Source organism: Eretmochelys imbricata, chromosome 14, assembly GCF_965152235.1.
Source record: "Eretmochelys imbricata isolate rEreImb1 chromosome 14, rEreImb1.hap1, whole genome shotgun sequence".
Taxonomy (NCBI): domain Eukaryota; kingdom Metazoa; phylum Chordata; order Testudines; family Cheloniidae; genus Eretmochelys; species Eretmochelys imbricata.
The window spans coordinates 50,215,699-50,230,398 of record NC_135585.1 but is presented as its reverse complement, the minus strand read 5'-3'; the positions used below and the strand labels follow the sequence as shown (position 1 = coordinate 50,230,398).

The window sequence follows — 14,700 nt, the reverse complement described above, 5'->3', positions numbered from 1 at the left end:
CGGGAGCTTGGTCTCCCTGCAGTCCCTGGTCTCTCTGCTGGGACGGACAAACAGGGAGAAAATGGTTGCAGGCCTTGCTGGGTCTGGTTGTGTTACACTCAGGGCCACCTGCCCCCCTAGGGCCCAGGCTGAGATCCCAGCACATTCCACAGGCCCCTGAGCCGCCAGCAGATGGACTCTCAGCCTCGGTCCCTGTGGTGGTGGGGGAGGCACTGGGTCATTGCCCTGGGGGAGCTGCTGGGGGAGGGAGGAGATTTAGCTCCTCACAGACAATTTTAACAGTTCTAAAGCTTCAACTTTTTGAATCTCAGTGTCTAGTGTCATTAAATAGTATGGGTCTGACCAAAATATTGTCTGATCCCCCCCATAATTGATACATTTTTCACCAAAGCCTCCAAGGGGTGAAATTGGTTGGGTCCTTCCTGCTCAGCAAACAGCCTGAGTCATTTTCAGGCAAGGAAACACCCACTTGCTGCTGCAGGCGGGGCATAGTGTGAACTCAGGAAATTGAAACTTACCCTGTCCCACTGCCCGGAGGGAGCCATGGCTGCAGAGAACGCTGTGGAACGTCTCCAGGATGAAGCGACATGTCCCGTCTGTCTGGAGTATTTTAAGGACCCAGTGATTACAAACTGTGGGCACAATTTCTGCCGAGCCTGCATCGCCCAGCACTGGGAGGGAACTGACACAGCCACCTCCTGCCCTCAGTGCAGAGACACTGTGCAACAGAGAAACCTCAGGCCCAACAGGCAGCTGGCAAATGTCGTAGAAATCACCAGTCAGCTGAGTTTCCAGGCACCAAAGGGAGCAGGAGGGGGTGGGGTGTGTGGGGAACACCAGGAGGCTCTGAAACTGCTCTGTGAAGAGGATCAAACCCCCATCTGTGTGATCTGCAGAGAGTCCCGGGCTCACCGCGCTCACAGGGTGGTTCCCATACAGGAAGCTGCCCAGGAGTACAAGGTAGGGAGTTGCTGCCCAGTCTAATGGGTAATAACTTGGGATGTTAATTACAGGTTAATGGTGTGACCCTGTCATTCAGCTGTGTGTAGCCTTCATTGCATGAAAGCTGATTGGGGGAGTTACAAGCTGTGGCTGGTATTACTGCTTGTATCAGTGTTTATTGTTATTTGCATCCCCTAGAGACCCCAGATGAGATCTGACCTCGATTGCAGGGACCTTGCACAAAACCCGGTGAGGGCCAATCCCTGCCCTGAGCCATTTACAGTCTAACTGGACAAGACAGACAAAGGGTGGGAGGGGAAACTGAGGCACAGTGAGGGGCAGTGACTTGTCCAAGGTGACTCAGCAGATCAGTGGCAGAGCTGGATATAAAAGCCTGGTTTTCCAAGGCCCACTTCAGTGCTTTAACCACTAGCTACTCTGCCCCTTTCAGCAGCACTGAGTAGTGATGAAGTGCAAACAGTAGGAGGAAAAGACTCCTCGATACAGGTCCTAGGCGTTGCACGGAGAGGAGGTTTCCCACTGGGATTCTGAACTCCTGTCCTGCTCCATAAGGGTTAAACTCAGATGCTGCCAGCCTGCACTAGAGGAGATCACTGGGCTGAACATGGTGTGGGACCCTGAGCACCTTCAGTCCACACCCACAAGGGCTCCAGTCAGTGCAGGTCCATGCCACATGCCACTGGGATCAGACTTATCTTCAGCAAAACTAACCCCTAGGCAGTGCGGACCAGTGCCAGTCTGACCTGTTCTCTTGTGTTCATGGGCAAGGACCAGCCAACGTGGTTCCGTTAGTCCCACCAGGCAGCCCTTTGAAATCTGTCAGAATCCACCGCTTCTGGGGTCTTTGCTAGGGACTTTGGGGTCGCTACCCAGAGGCCATTGCCAGGGGAAGGGGCTAGGACAGCACTAGGGCAAACCCCAGCTGTTCCTAACACAAATCAACACATCTAATGGGGTACAGGGCTGAAAGTCAATGGAGTTGGACTCCTTTGAGCATCCCAGCCTACATGGCTGCCCCTGCTGGCTTCTGGGATTGGTATCACTGTTTGTTAAATCTTCTCAAAAAATAGCTTTATAGATTCACCACCATGGGACACCAGTTTTCCACTGGTTCAACTCAATGGAGAAAGTGGATGTATTAACTTCAAACCATCTGAATACAAAACCCACCCAATTTCCATAAATCAGGTTTCATTTCCTTAGTGTCTCTGATGTCCTACCTCGAGAAAGACCCACTCTTGTACACAATATTGTGTGACTGTGTTGGTCCTGGGCTATTAAAAAGACAAGGTAGATGAAGTAATATCTGCTCATGGCAGCTTCTGTGGTGAACGACAAGCTTTCAAGCTTACACAGAGCTCTTCTTCAGGCCTGGGAAAGAGTGTGTTCCCCAGAGCTGAGTTGTGTGTCACTTTTTTACCGACAGGAGCTGGGACAGCAGAAGCTGTTGCCTTAGCCACCGAGTCTATCTAGGAAAACTGCCTGTTGTGTAGAATCCTGGGTGGGAAAACACCTCATCCACCCCCTACAACCCTGAAAATAAACCCAGCAAATCATTTCTGTTTGTCAGGAAAACATACAAGCCCATTTGAAGACTCTGAGGGAAGAGAGAGAAAAGCTGCTGGGATTGAAAGTGGCTGGAGAGGAGAGAAGCCGGGAGTATCTGGTTGGTGCCTGTTGTTCTTCGCCTGCTGGGACATGGAGCTGGGAGGGATGTTTATTGGTAGATTTCTCTGTGGCCTTGTGTGTGTTTCGCCATGATCATGGGACACTCTGTGTGTGTGTGTGCGTGTGTGTGTGTGTGCGTGGGCGTGCGCATATCACAAATGTTCTCTCCCTGGAGAAGGACAACAGCGTCTTCTGCAGGATCTAAGATGCATTTAATTAATGAGTTAATTACGACCCCTTGTGGCTTTCACAAAATTTCTTCCAAACCGCACTGACTATATCCCGGTAGACACGGAGACAGCCCTTGCAGAGAGATTGGGCCCAAATGCGAAGCTGTAAGAAAATCCTCTCCTTTGTGATCACAGTGTAGAGTCAAGTGTCAGGATGTGAAGAATGGTGGGTTTGGAACCTCAGCCCACAGAGACTCTCATGACAACCCGACCGCTCTCCAGAGCCGGGGGGGAGGGGCTAGTGGAACTCTGGCCCACCTGCGGATCTGCCTACGAAGCTCCTGATTGGAGCAGACGTTCGGCTGCATGAATTACGCCAGCAGGAGTCACGGGAAGTTGTCCAAACAACTGAGTGAACTCCCGATCTGCTGCTGGACTGGACCCTGACTCTGGCTTGGCCCTGGCGTTCTTCCAGCCTCAGGTTTGACCTGCAGTACTGCTGTCTGACTTTGGCTTGACCCTTCGCGTGGCTGCCTGACTCCGACTCCAGTCCTGATCCCCCGTGTGACTCCAAACACTGATTCTGGCTCAGCCTTTGGCACGACTTCTGAGCTCGACTGTAGCTCCAACCCTTGGTGAGATCCTGACTTTGACTCCAGCTCTGATTTCGGCTGTAGTTCCTGACTTCTGACTGCAGCTCTGAGCACTAGGCCTGACGCCTCATGGCCTGGTCTCTGCACAGATGGGTTAGAGATTGTAAAGAAACTCTCTCTTGTAAGACTGTATGAAAGGTCTTCACGCTCCATCCATGTTCCTGACCAGCCCTTTCCTTATTTCTTCTAGAAACAGACAGAAACCAAGAGGCAGAAGATTATGTCTGAATTTCAGCAACTGCGGCAGTTCCTGGAGGAACAAGAGCGACTCCTGCTGGACCAGCTGGAAAAGCTGGACAGGGAGATTGTGAAGACACAGAATGAAAATATCACCAAACTCTCAGAGGGGATTTCCCATCTCAGTGAGCTGATCAGTGAGATGGAGGGGAAGTGTCAGAAGCCAGCAAGTGAATTCCTGCAGGTGAGACTGAGCTAGAAACATCCCAAATCCCAACACAGGGACAGGACAGCTCCTGAAGTACGGGCACCGGGGTCCAGCAGTCAGAGATCTCAGTGTAACTCAGTGTGTGCATTGCTGAAATGTGAATGACTACTTTTCTTTGCAGACTCACAGACACATTGATATTAGAGCTGGAAAAGCCCTATTAGCTCAATGAAACCATAGCCCCAGGGCCAGGGCAGGGCTGATTTTCCCTGTATTTGCAAAACCCCTTTCCTGGAATCCCAAGTGTGTGTCCGGTGGTACTGAGATTTTTTTTAATCTTTCTCTCCTCTCTCTCCCATCTAGGATGTCAGAAGCACCTTGAGTAGGTACGTGGCTCTCTCTCACTCCCACACATACTTGGCAATGCTGGGGAAGAGCATGGAGATGATGTTTGCACCACATCTCCACAGCAACATGTGTGGGGATTTTGGATACAAATCTCTCAGATAAACTTCATCCTGAGGTTCTCACCCTGGTACAGAAGACTCTGGAATTTTCCATTCAGTGGGAAAGACTAACCTGAAGTGTTTCCTCGAGATGTCACATCCCTGGGGGAGTGGCTGCCTCAGGATTGTGGGGATGGAATATGGGCCTGTCACTATTGGGGCCCTGGTTACCATTCAGCCCAGGGCAGCAGTGGTCAAGAGTCTTTCCCACCTGAGTCTTTCCCAGCCTGAGGACTGTTTGGAGAGCTGTGTGGAATGAGCTGGGGAGGGGGGAGTTGGTGTCTCAGTTTAGTTCCTAGTGGACAGATTTCGACAGCACTTTACATTGGAACCTCCTGTCCCTCAGAGCATGGAGGCCAAGGAGTGAATTGGCCATGTAGACTCAATTCCCCTTTTGTCCCCAGAGCTGAGCTCACCAGACCAGAGTTGAAGAATATTAAGGAGTCCTTAGAAGGGAAGGTTGAACGGCCATGGGCTGTGTTGCACCTGCTCTGAGGCTGGGAGAAGTCAAGGAATTTGAACTCCAGGCATATTAGAGCAGCGACTCACTAGCCAGAACTTATCATGAGTCACACAGTGAAATATAATCACGGGAAATTGTTTCTCTCCAGGTGTGAGAAGGGGAAGTTCCAGCAGTCAGAGGAGATTTCTCCTGAACTGGAAGAGCAAGTCAGCAATTTCTCCCAGAAAACTATTGTGCTAATGGAGACTCTGAGGAAGTTCAAAGGTACCCAGAAGGGATCTAGGAATGGAAATTGGGCTGAGCCTCTGAGACTGTGGGAAGAGAATGGTGCTGCTCAATTGGTTCACACTTAGATGATGCTTCTATTTATTTGCTGGGTGAGAAGGCCAGACATTTGGGTCCAAGACACTCAGGTTGATTAATTCAAACCTTTCTTTGCACCAGAAACATGCTTTTCAATGACAGTTACAAAGTAAGAAAAGACTCGTAGACTGTAAGGTCAGAAGGGACCATCATGATCCATCTACTCTGACCTCCTGCACATTGCAGGCCACAGAACCTCCCCACCCACTCCTGCAATTTACCCGTAAACTCTGGCTGAATTACTGAAGCCCTCATATAATGATTTAAAGACTTCAAGTTACAGAGAATCCACCATTTCTTCTAGTTTAATATCGGTAAATGATACGTGCCCCATATGGCAGAGGAAGGCAAAAATAAACCCCAGAGTCTCTGGCAATTTGATTTGGTGGAAAATTCCTTCCCTATCCCAAATATGGTGGTCAGTTGGACACTGAACATTTCAGCAAGATCCAAAAGCCAGACACCTGGGAAAGATTTCTCTCTAACTCAGAGCCCTCCCCGACTCGTGCCCCGTCACCAGCCATTGGGATATTTGCTCCTAGCCATTGCATATAGAAAGAAGTGCTGGTCAGTTCCCTTCTCCCGGGGCATAGGTGGGTCATGGGGGATTTCTCCTCGGAAGCTCTAATTACCCCTTACAATGTCTGGAATATTAGACACCTCCAAACTGCATATTTACTAGTTCTTCTCCAATCACCTTTGAGCGGTATGAATATTAAGTACCTTATATAGGTCACACACTACACATGCATGAACACATCATTGGCAGGGCTTTTTTTCTTCAAGTTATTTTCATGTTCTTGTTCTCTTCTCTGATTGGTTTATTCCCACTGATTATGCACACGCCACTTTCCCCCTTGTCTCCACAAAGGGGGTATTGGACTTTGCTAACTTCTCTGTGGCTGGATGTACAGCACACCTCAGCCTAGCTCCAGCCCTTCAGTGCTCCCCCTCCCTGCACAGCCCCCCTCAGACTAGCTCCAGCTCTTCAGTGCCACCTCCATATTGCACAGCTCCCCTCAGCCAAGCTCCAGCCCATCACTGCTACCCCTCCCGCAGCTGCACAGACCCCCTCAGCCTAGCTTCCCAGGAGCAGCAGGGATGAGGGACAGTGGGAAGCCACTTCTGGGAGCCACCAGAGGTGAGTCCCCCACCCTGAAGAATTAGTTCCACGCTAGCCCCTGCTCACAACAGACCCACTGCCAGAACTTGTCCCTTTGTCCTGGTCAGGAGACAGAGGATGTTCCCATTGAACCTGGGATCACCCCTGCCCGGAGAGGGGTGCCCTGGTCACAGTGAGGCGATGGGAAACCCTGCTCCACTGAAAGATCCCCCTCCTCTGCTTCCCACATCCTGTGACATGATGGGGGATCTCCCATGTAAGGGACACAGACAGGGGAGAGACATGGGGTAAGCGGTGTAGAGGTGGGACACACACACACACACACACACACAGAGAGACACTCATCCTCCCATAAGACATATTATTTAAACAAGAAAAATAAATGACTAGTGACAACAATGCACTGAAATATGGTTTTAGGAGAAATATTTATTTCAATGCCACCATCCCACAAAAAAATATTGACTGTGGCAGTGAGGGACATTCAAAAACACTCACCTGAGTTGAATTTATTCCTATTATTATTCTTTATTATTTGTTAACGAGCTAGGTTATGGTTTTTTCAGTGTGGAAAATTGTGCGTTATTTTACGGGTTGAATGATGACTGAATGACATAACCCCCCGCCAATGTCCGTCACTCACTCCAGTAATTTTGTCAAGTGTCCGTTGCACAACATGATGCTGCAAACCCCTGACCAAAGAGACCAAAGTGGGTAAAGTTACTTTCCTGCCAGAGTCCTTCTATGATCTGGGTCTAGGTTATGACAAAAGGCCGTGAGTGAATGAGACAAACCAACTGGAGTTTGAATGGTGGGAGGGGATGATGACGGGAAAGGTAAATCTCTCTTAAAGACTGTGTGTCCTGGGATGGTTGTGAGGCTGAAAGGACGTTGGTTCCATTGCTGGGAGATGGCTGAATGAGAGAGGAAGTAGAAGGTTTCAGTTAGTTTCAATGAAATGCCTGAGTGTGTCTCTGGGCCTCTCGATCTGTTTCTCGGTCATGATGAAAACACAGTTCTATGCGTTCAGAGTGGGGACGCTGTTATAAATATGAAAGTCTGAAATCTCGTCTCTTTTCTCCTTTCCCCCGCCAGACACTCTGCCGTCTGCACTGGAATCCCTAGGAGCACACAGACAGGGTGAGTTTGCAGCTGGAGATTGTCTTTACATTAGGAGAAAATTCCAGTCAAAACATCTTTCTGAGATTGTAACGAAAGTTACCAACCAACTCACCAGTGACTGTGGCATACACAGCCCTAAAAATAACCTGTTCACAGTGAGGAGATCCAGGGGCACTGGAACTTGGGGGGCCAGGGGGCCAAGCTCACCCTGTTTTTAACATGGGCATAGTTTGGGGGCAGGGGGCCAGGTTGGCCCCCCACACTGCAAGCCTTGGGCAGGCGTGGAGCATCGCAGCGTTGGCTGTGCTTCATGGAGGGGCGGCTGATCAACTGCGCCCTGTGTAGTGCAGCTTCTTCCTGGTGCTTGTCCCTCTCAGTGGCCCCACCCCTGCTCCTCTTCCCCCCGGACCCTCCACCTGCCCTGGGTGGTGCACGCCGGAGAGTGGACATGGGAAGGTGGAGGGTCAGGGGCTCTCCATAGTGGCCAAGGCTCCCAGCCTGGACAGGGTAAGGGCCTCGGCGGGAAGATGAAGAGTGGGGAGGGCCAGGGAGAGGGCAGGGCCACAGGTGTTGTGACCTCGTACCCCCCACCCCAACTTCTGCCAAGGTGCCGGAACACCTGGGGAGATCCCAAGCTGACATCACACAAATAATCCTGACACCAGCCTTAGTGCTGAGTTCATGCCCATGCTAATGAACAGAAACACTCTCCCTGAGCAGCACCCGAACAGAGCTCAATGCCCTGAGGACTGACACATCCCTCTGCTTTACCCTGGTGCAGGGGGTCTCCCCATTGCTCTTCTCCAACATCCTGCCTTTCCTCTGGGCACGGCTGGACTCTCCCACTGGAGCTGCTTCCTGGATTGTGGGGATCCTCTCCCTCTGATGCTGCCAGCTCCTCCCTTCTCTCTGGGCTGGGGATGGGGCTACCTCATCCAATGCCACCTCCTACTCTCTGGTGTTAATCAGCTCTTCCCCAGTGCTGCATCTTCCTCTCTCTTCCCAGCCCTGGGAGAGGAGACTACATTAGAGGAGGGAGATTTCCTCTGGGCTTCAAAACTGGACCTGCTCCCTCCCCACTAAAACCTTTCTTGATGTGTCTCTCCTGCTGGGAATGGAGCAGAATCAACAGGGGTAGCTGGGAGCTGACGCTTCTGCAAGCAAATGGGAAATTAATGAAGTGGGTCTCCTTACAGTGACTGAGGAAGTGCAGTGACATCCCTGCTCAGTCTCAGGTGCCCAGTACAGAGGCAGCTCCCTGGGATCCAGGCCAGTCCCAGCCAGAACAGGGTTGCTGGGGAGTGTGAGAAATGGCCCCAGCCTCCCCCAGGGCCGAGCTCTGCCCCTGACGCTCCGATTCTCTCTCCCCAGCGAATGTGACTCTGGATGCAGACACGGCTCATCCCTACCTCGTCCTGTCTGAGGGTGGGAAAAGTGTGAGATGGGGAGACACGCGGCAGCGACTGCCCGACACCCCTGAGAGATTTGACTCTGTGTTCTGTGTGCTGGGCTGTGAGGGATTCACCGCGGGGAGACATTGCTGGGAGGTGGAGGTGGGGGATGGGCAATTCTGGGCTGTGGGGGTGGCCAGAGAGTCTGTGGGGAGGAAGGGAGGGATCAGCCGTAGCCCTGAGGGGGGGATCTGGGCTGTGGGGTGGGACTGGTGTGAGGGTCAGTTCCGGGCTCTCACCTCCCCTGCGACCCCCCTGACCCTGAGCCGGGCCCCCAGCAGGATCCGGGTTTGTCTGGACTGTGGCCGGGGGCAGGTGACATTTATCGATGCTGGTGCCGAGGCCCCGATCTTCACTTTCCCGCCGGGCTCCGTCCCTGGGGAGAGAATCCGCCCCTGGCTCTGGGTGGCGTGGGGAACCCGGCTGCGCCTGTGTCCCTGAGACCCACAGGAAAGGGGGAACAGGAAATCAGCCTCTCTAGCCTCATAGACCCCAGACTCTATGAGCTTGGAGGACTCCCATTGACCCAGCCCCTGGCCCCTCATCTCTATGACCCCTGGAAGCTCCTCCCCCTCCCTCCCTGCAGCCCCAGGAGACAGAGGGGGAGAGGAAAGGTCCCCTGGGGCTGCAGGAGGGGCAGAGGGGCCCTGAGGGGCAGAGGTGGGGGCTGGGCAGGGACCCAGCATGAATCAATCAGGGTTTCGGGGGCTGGGGAGAAGCAGCAGCAGGGAGCGGTTTGTGCAGATCTCTGGGATTGGATCTCATGGGGTCTCCCAGCCAGAGCTCCTGCCGCAGGGGCCCAAGTCACTTCAGGTCAACTAGTCACACTGTCATGGTCCCACACACACACGGGGGCAGTGGAGGGAATGGGTAGGGGGTGCAGATTCATGGAAAAACCGTTGTATAACTTTAACAAAATCATTATTCGCTTAGTTCCACGATTTTTTTAAACTCCTGAGGTTGGCAGCACTGGGGGAGGCAGGGACAGGGCAGGTTTAACCAGTGGGAATTAGAAGACGGAAGAAGGAAAATGTGAATGAAAATAAAACAAGAATAAAGAGAGAGTCCAGGAGAAATGGTGGAAAATAGAACTGAGAAGAGTGACAGGAAACTATCCCTGACAGGGGAACCAGCTGGGGGCAGCAAGAGGGGAAGGGATAAAATTGGGGTTGAGGGGGGTGGGATGGAGCAGCCATGGGGTCTGATCTGTAACAGGGAGGGGAGGAGTGGGAGAAACACAGGAAAATAAACAGGGATCAGAAGTGAGGATAAGAATAATGAACAGAAAAGGAGAGAAGGAAAGGAAAGAGAGAGATTTATGACATGTTATTGAAAGTGAGACTGTAACTCATTAATTCCCTATATTAATTCCTGGCTATTGGTGCTATTTTAGTGCCATTAAGAAAACTGTTCTCAGTAGCTGGGGATCTCCTTGCCATGCTGTGGTTATTAAGGCTCCTTCTCAGCTCTGTTTACTGACCGCCTTTCGTTATTTACTGTAAAATAAAACATTACAAACAATTCTTCTTGTTTGTTCCACTTTAATGTCCCAGCTGCAGTTGTCGAGGGTAGAGTCCTGGGATTTGCTTCCTGACTTGGTTTTGTCCCCACAGCCCCCACAGGGAATATCGCGCCTCTAGGAGGAGAATTTTGTGTTTTACTGGGATGTGTCACTAACCAGCCTGTGCTCTGCCTCTGTCCTGTGCACACCCGTGTCAATGAGGAGTTGCTCAGCTGTGCTCTGCGGAGAGGTGACTGGTTGCACAGGGGACAATCCATGAAGGGACTTGGTGTGCAATGCTGAGCGTCACAGGGCTGAGTTTGTAGGCAACCAGAAAATCACATTCTGCAAAGCTGAGTCAGGTTCCTAAACCCCCTAGACAATGCAAGTGGGCATCAGAGGCACCTTACAGTGCGATTAACAAAAGCCAGCTCACTGGGCAGGGAGCCATCTACGCCAGACAAGGGGAGATGCTGACAAGGGGGGAGGGGTGTCCTAAGCCCTGCCCCCTCTCACTGACAGGTGCCTAAATCGGTGCTGCAGGGGGGCATCGGTCTCTGCTCAGCCGCCCACAGACGGGAACCCAGCGCCTGACGTCCGGTGGCTCTGTCACCTGAGGCGTTTCTTGCTGGAATGAGGTAGGCACCTGCCTGGCTCCACACACAATGTGAGTGTGGGGGTGGGGAGAAGGTGGAGGTGGGTTTTGTGATGTCACCTGCCTGACAACCCCCATGGTGAGAGCCCTCAGGTGGCATGTGGGAGACCCAGGTTTGACTCCACTGTCTAGCGTAGCTCACGAATGTGAGTACCAACCTCAGGGCAAACAGTTACAAACCAGGGTACAAACCCCACGCTAGGTATCAAATGTGAACCTCTCAAGCACCAGAACAGCCTGAACATGGAGTCACAGACAGGCCCCTTGGGTTCTCCGGTCTATCTTGCTGCTTTCCTGCCTCCTCCCCTGCTCCATCTCCCCGCTCCCCCTGCCGGGGCTGCCACATTCCCAGCAGCAGAGTCAGGGCAGCTCCTGGCTACAGGTGTCTCTGGTTAAAGTCACCAGCTGCTCTATCCTGGCTTCAGAGAACGGTGGAAGACGTGGAACAGGAGACAACCTCTCCCCTGCCCAGGGAGAACCATTAATAGAAACCTTCCCACCCCAAGGCAAAGGGAGCAGGAGGTGGCAGCCCTGGAGGGAGAGACTCTTATCCAGGAACAGGGAGAAGCATCCAGAAAAGAGCCCCCCTCAGCCCAAGGCAAAGGGATGTGGCAGCCCTGAGGGGGAGACCTCTCCATTCAGGTCTCCAGAACCCACCTGGTCAGAGTTAAGGGGGTTTGGGTGCTGGGCACTGAGAGGGTTTCTGTTTACTGGTGTGTGAGTCTGTATCCCAGACCTGGTGAGGTGCCATCGGACTGCAGTGAGGGGAACCCAAGCATCTGAGCCCCAGGATCCCCAGATAATTCAAGCCTCTGGGGCTGGAACAGAGCCCATCCACTGCTCCAGTCTTGGGGTCCCTCGGCACATTCTTTGGGGACTCTCCCCCTATCTGAGGTGTGAAACCTGCTGCCTAACCCCCTGGTGTAGAGCTGAGCCTCAGTAATATATCAGCAGCCCCCCATCAGCTCCCTCCCTCCAGCCCCCAGGGCCTCCCACCTGTCATGGGCCCCACCAATCAGTGCCTCCTCCTCCCCCCCATGCCTCCTCCCTGCCACAATCAGCTGTTTCACATGCACTGGAGGCTTGGGGGGAGGAAGGGGCAGTGGCCTTGGGGAAAGGGGTGGAGTGGGAGCAGGGCCGGGGTCAGAGCATGGGCTTGAGCAGTGAGCCCCCCTGGCACATTGGAAAGTTGGCGTCTGTAGCTCCAGCCCTGGAGTCAGGGCCTATGCGCCACCCCTGGTATAGGGAGTCTAGGCCCCTCACTCAGCTTTGTGCATTGCAGGGCTGTTCCTGTGACCCTCTAGTGCCCAGTGTCTCTTGAGAAATGTTGTCTCTGATGTCAGGGCCAGCCTTAGGGGTGGGTGGATGGGTGACCACCCAGGGCGCCGTTCTATGGGGGGAAACCTCTGGTGCAGGGTGCCCCTCCTCTCCCTGCTGCTCTGCTCCCGTCTGCAGCCACCACTGCTCCTGCACCCCTCCCACCCCCGCCTTGGAGCCCCCCTGGCCACCCTGTTCCTGGGAACCTCCTGTCTGCTGTGCAGAGTGGGGTGAGGGCAGAGGTGGACTAATAATGGGGTGTCCCCCTCCCCCACCCATGTACCCTGTCTCTGCTGAGCTGGGGTGTGGGGACAGGAGTCTCTGCTGCTGCTTGTGGGTGAGGAGTGGGAGCTGCTGCTGTCTGAACAAGCCTTCAGACTAGTGAGTGCTGAGCTTAAAGTGACAGCACGCTGTCTCTCTCTCACACCCACACACTGTCTCTCACTCCCCAGATACACACACTCTCCCGCAACACACACTTGTATTATTGTTGTTGTTACTTCCTGTTGAAATGAGCAAGGCACCTATGTTCTCTGTAATTTTATTCTTTCAAAGTTGGTTAGCGATTGCAGGGCTGTTAGTGCAGGGTTTTGTTTTTTTTTGACTGGTCTGCGAATTTCATAATTTTGTTTCTCTCTTATGCTTCAATTTAATTCTTTGAGGAGTGAGTTTTAAAATGCCTAATCTGTCCTGGCTGGAGTAATTCTCATTATTACTTTTATTAGCATGTTGTGCTTTGTCATTCATTACTTAAAGTGGTACAATCCACTAATAGTATCCTCCTAGAATGTAAATTTAGCTTGTTCTCACCTTAGCAGTGCCAGGTTGTTGTTTTTTTAAATTAGCGAAACACATAACCTTAGATCCTGTGCAGATGCAGGTTGCTTATTTACAAAGGGTATTTTTATCTATAAAATAACTTAAAATTCACCCAAAAATAGAAGTTCCAAGTCTGATACTAATAGCAATGATGGAGTCAAAAGTTAGTGAGTCGCGTACGTGACTGTGATCAGTAAACAAAAATGCCAAAATAATTAGAAAAATAAATTCCCATTCCTAATAAAAGAGAGAAAAACCTTAATCATGTATGTTAAAATTAAGTAAATACATTTTTAGTGGTGTGAAAAACAGTTAACTAAAACGGAGTAGATAATGGCAGTAACACAGAATGTGTCTGTTAGAGAAATTAAGCAGATTTTATTTTTGTCTACTAAAGGTAGCGTACAAAGTATCAAACGTGTTTCTGATACTTTTGTAAAGCTCCGGAATTGATACCTCAAGGCTTGGGATTGGGAATATTTTGCTCTATTATCTCCTGATTTTTCTAAATTGATATGTATTCAAAATGTGGCTTTAATTGCAGTTTGTAGATATATTGTCTTTCTTTATATAGGAATTAGATACAGGGCTCCTGTCAGCTAACTCCTAAGTTATCTGCAAAAAACCTAGAATTTCAGGTGTCTAAGTAGCCCCTGGAATCGGAGGTGAAAGTGGGCTGGTGCGGGCCAGTACGGTGAACTGATAAGAACCGGCTGCCGGTACTGGCCTGTACATGGCCAACATTTAAGCACTTCCGGGGCAGCACTTTTAACATCGCTGCCCCTTTTGCTTGCCCGTACCGGCAGGGCGACTGTTGGGGGGAAGCAAAAGGGGCAGCTGCCCTGGAGGGGCCCCAGGAATTTAAATGTTCTTAGTGCTCCCAGCCGCTGCGGCAGTGGTGGCCATGAAGAGCTGGCTGCGGGAGTCTGGTCCCCATCCCATCCCTTCCATCCCAGGCCCTGCCCTTTCCAGGGGCCAGAGCCACCCCCCCACCTTGCCCAGGAGGGACCTGGCGTACCGGTAAGGCCCTCTGCTTACTTTCACCCCTGCCTGGAATCACAGTTAAAGTTTTCCCCGCCCCCAAAAATCTGAAATGGTGCCCTTGGTGAGCCAGGAGTGGCCAGAGGGTAGTGGGAGGGCCATGGGCTCTGGCAAGATGCAGCCCCCATGTGACAGCAGGAAGCCCTCAAATTAATCTCCTATCCCCTCATCCTGGAGTCACAGCTCTCCCATTTGGTCTTGCTACACCTCACACCAAGAATACAGCTGGGGTGCATCCAGATCATTTCCCGGTGACTAGTGACAGCTCCATGGGGGCAGCGTTAAGGGTGCACCGGCCTGTACCTTAACTCTGTATTTCTTGGTTTTCAGAAGTTTGAGTTTTGATGAACTCAGACCAGGTAAGGGAGAAAAAATCTTTTAGGGGACCAACTCCTGTTGTTGAGAGAGACGAGCTTTGGAGCGACACCAAGCTCTTCTTTAGGTCTGTGTTGCTGGAAAGCTTGTCTCTTTCCCCAACAGAAGTTGATCCAGTAAAAGAT

General features: G+C 51.8%; 1 protein-coding gene across 1 annotated transcript; it reads left to right on the top strand.

Annotated features, from left to right (window-relative positions):
* Positions 1 to 514: 514 nt before the first annotated feature.
* Positions 515 to 9,421, top strand: LOC144274531 (zinc finger protein RFP-like). The gene is made up of 7 exons (XM_077833408.1): positions 515 to 960; positions 2,534 to 2,686; positions 3,645 to 3,875; positions 4,203 to 4,225; positions 4,957 to 5,072; positions 7,390 to 7,434; positions 8,788 to 9,421. The coding sequence occupies exons 1-7, from the start codon at positions 544 to 546 to the stop codon at positions 9,306 to 9,308; spliced, it is 1,506 nt and encodes a 501-aa protein (XP_077689534.1). The 5' UTR covers positions 515 to 543; the 3' UTR covers positions 9,309 to 9,421.
* The last annotated feature ends 5,279 nt before the right edge of the window (positions 9,422 to 14,700 follow it).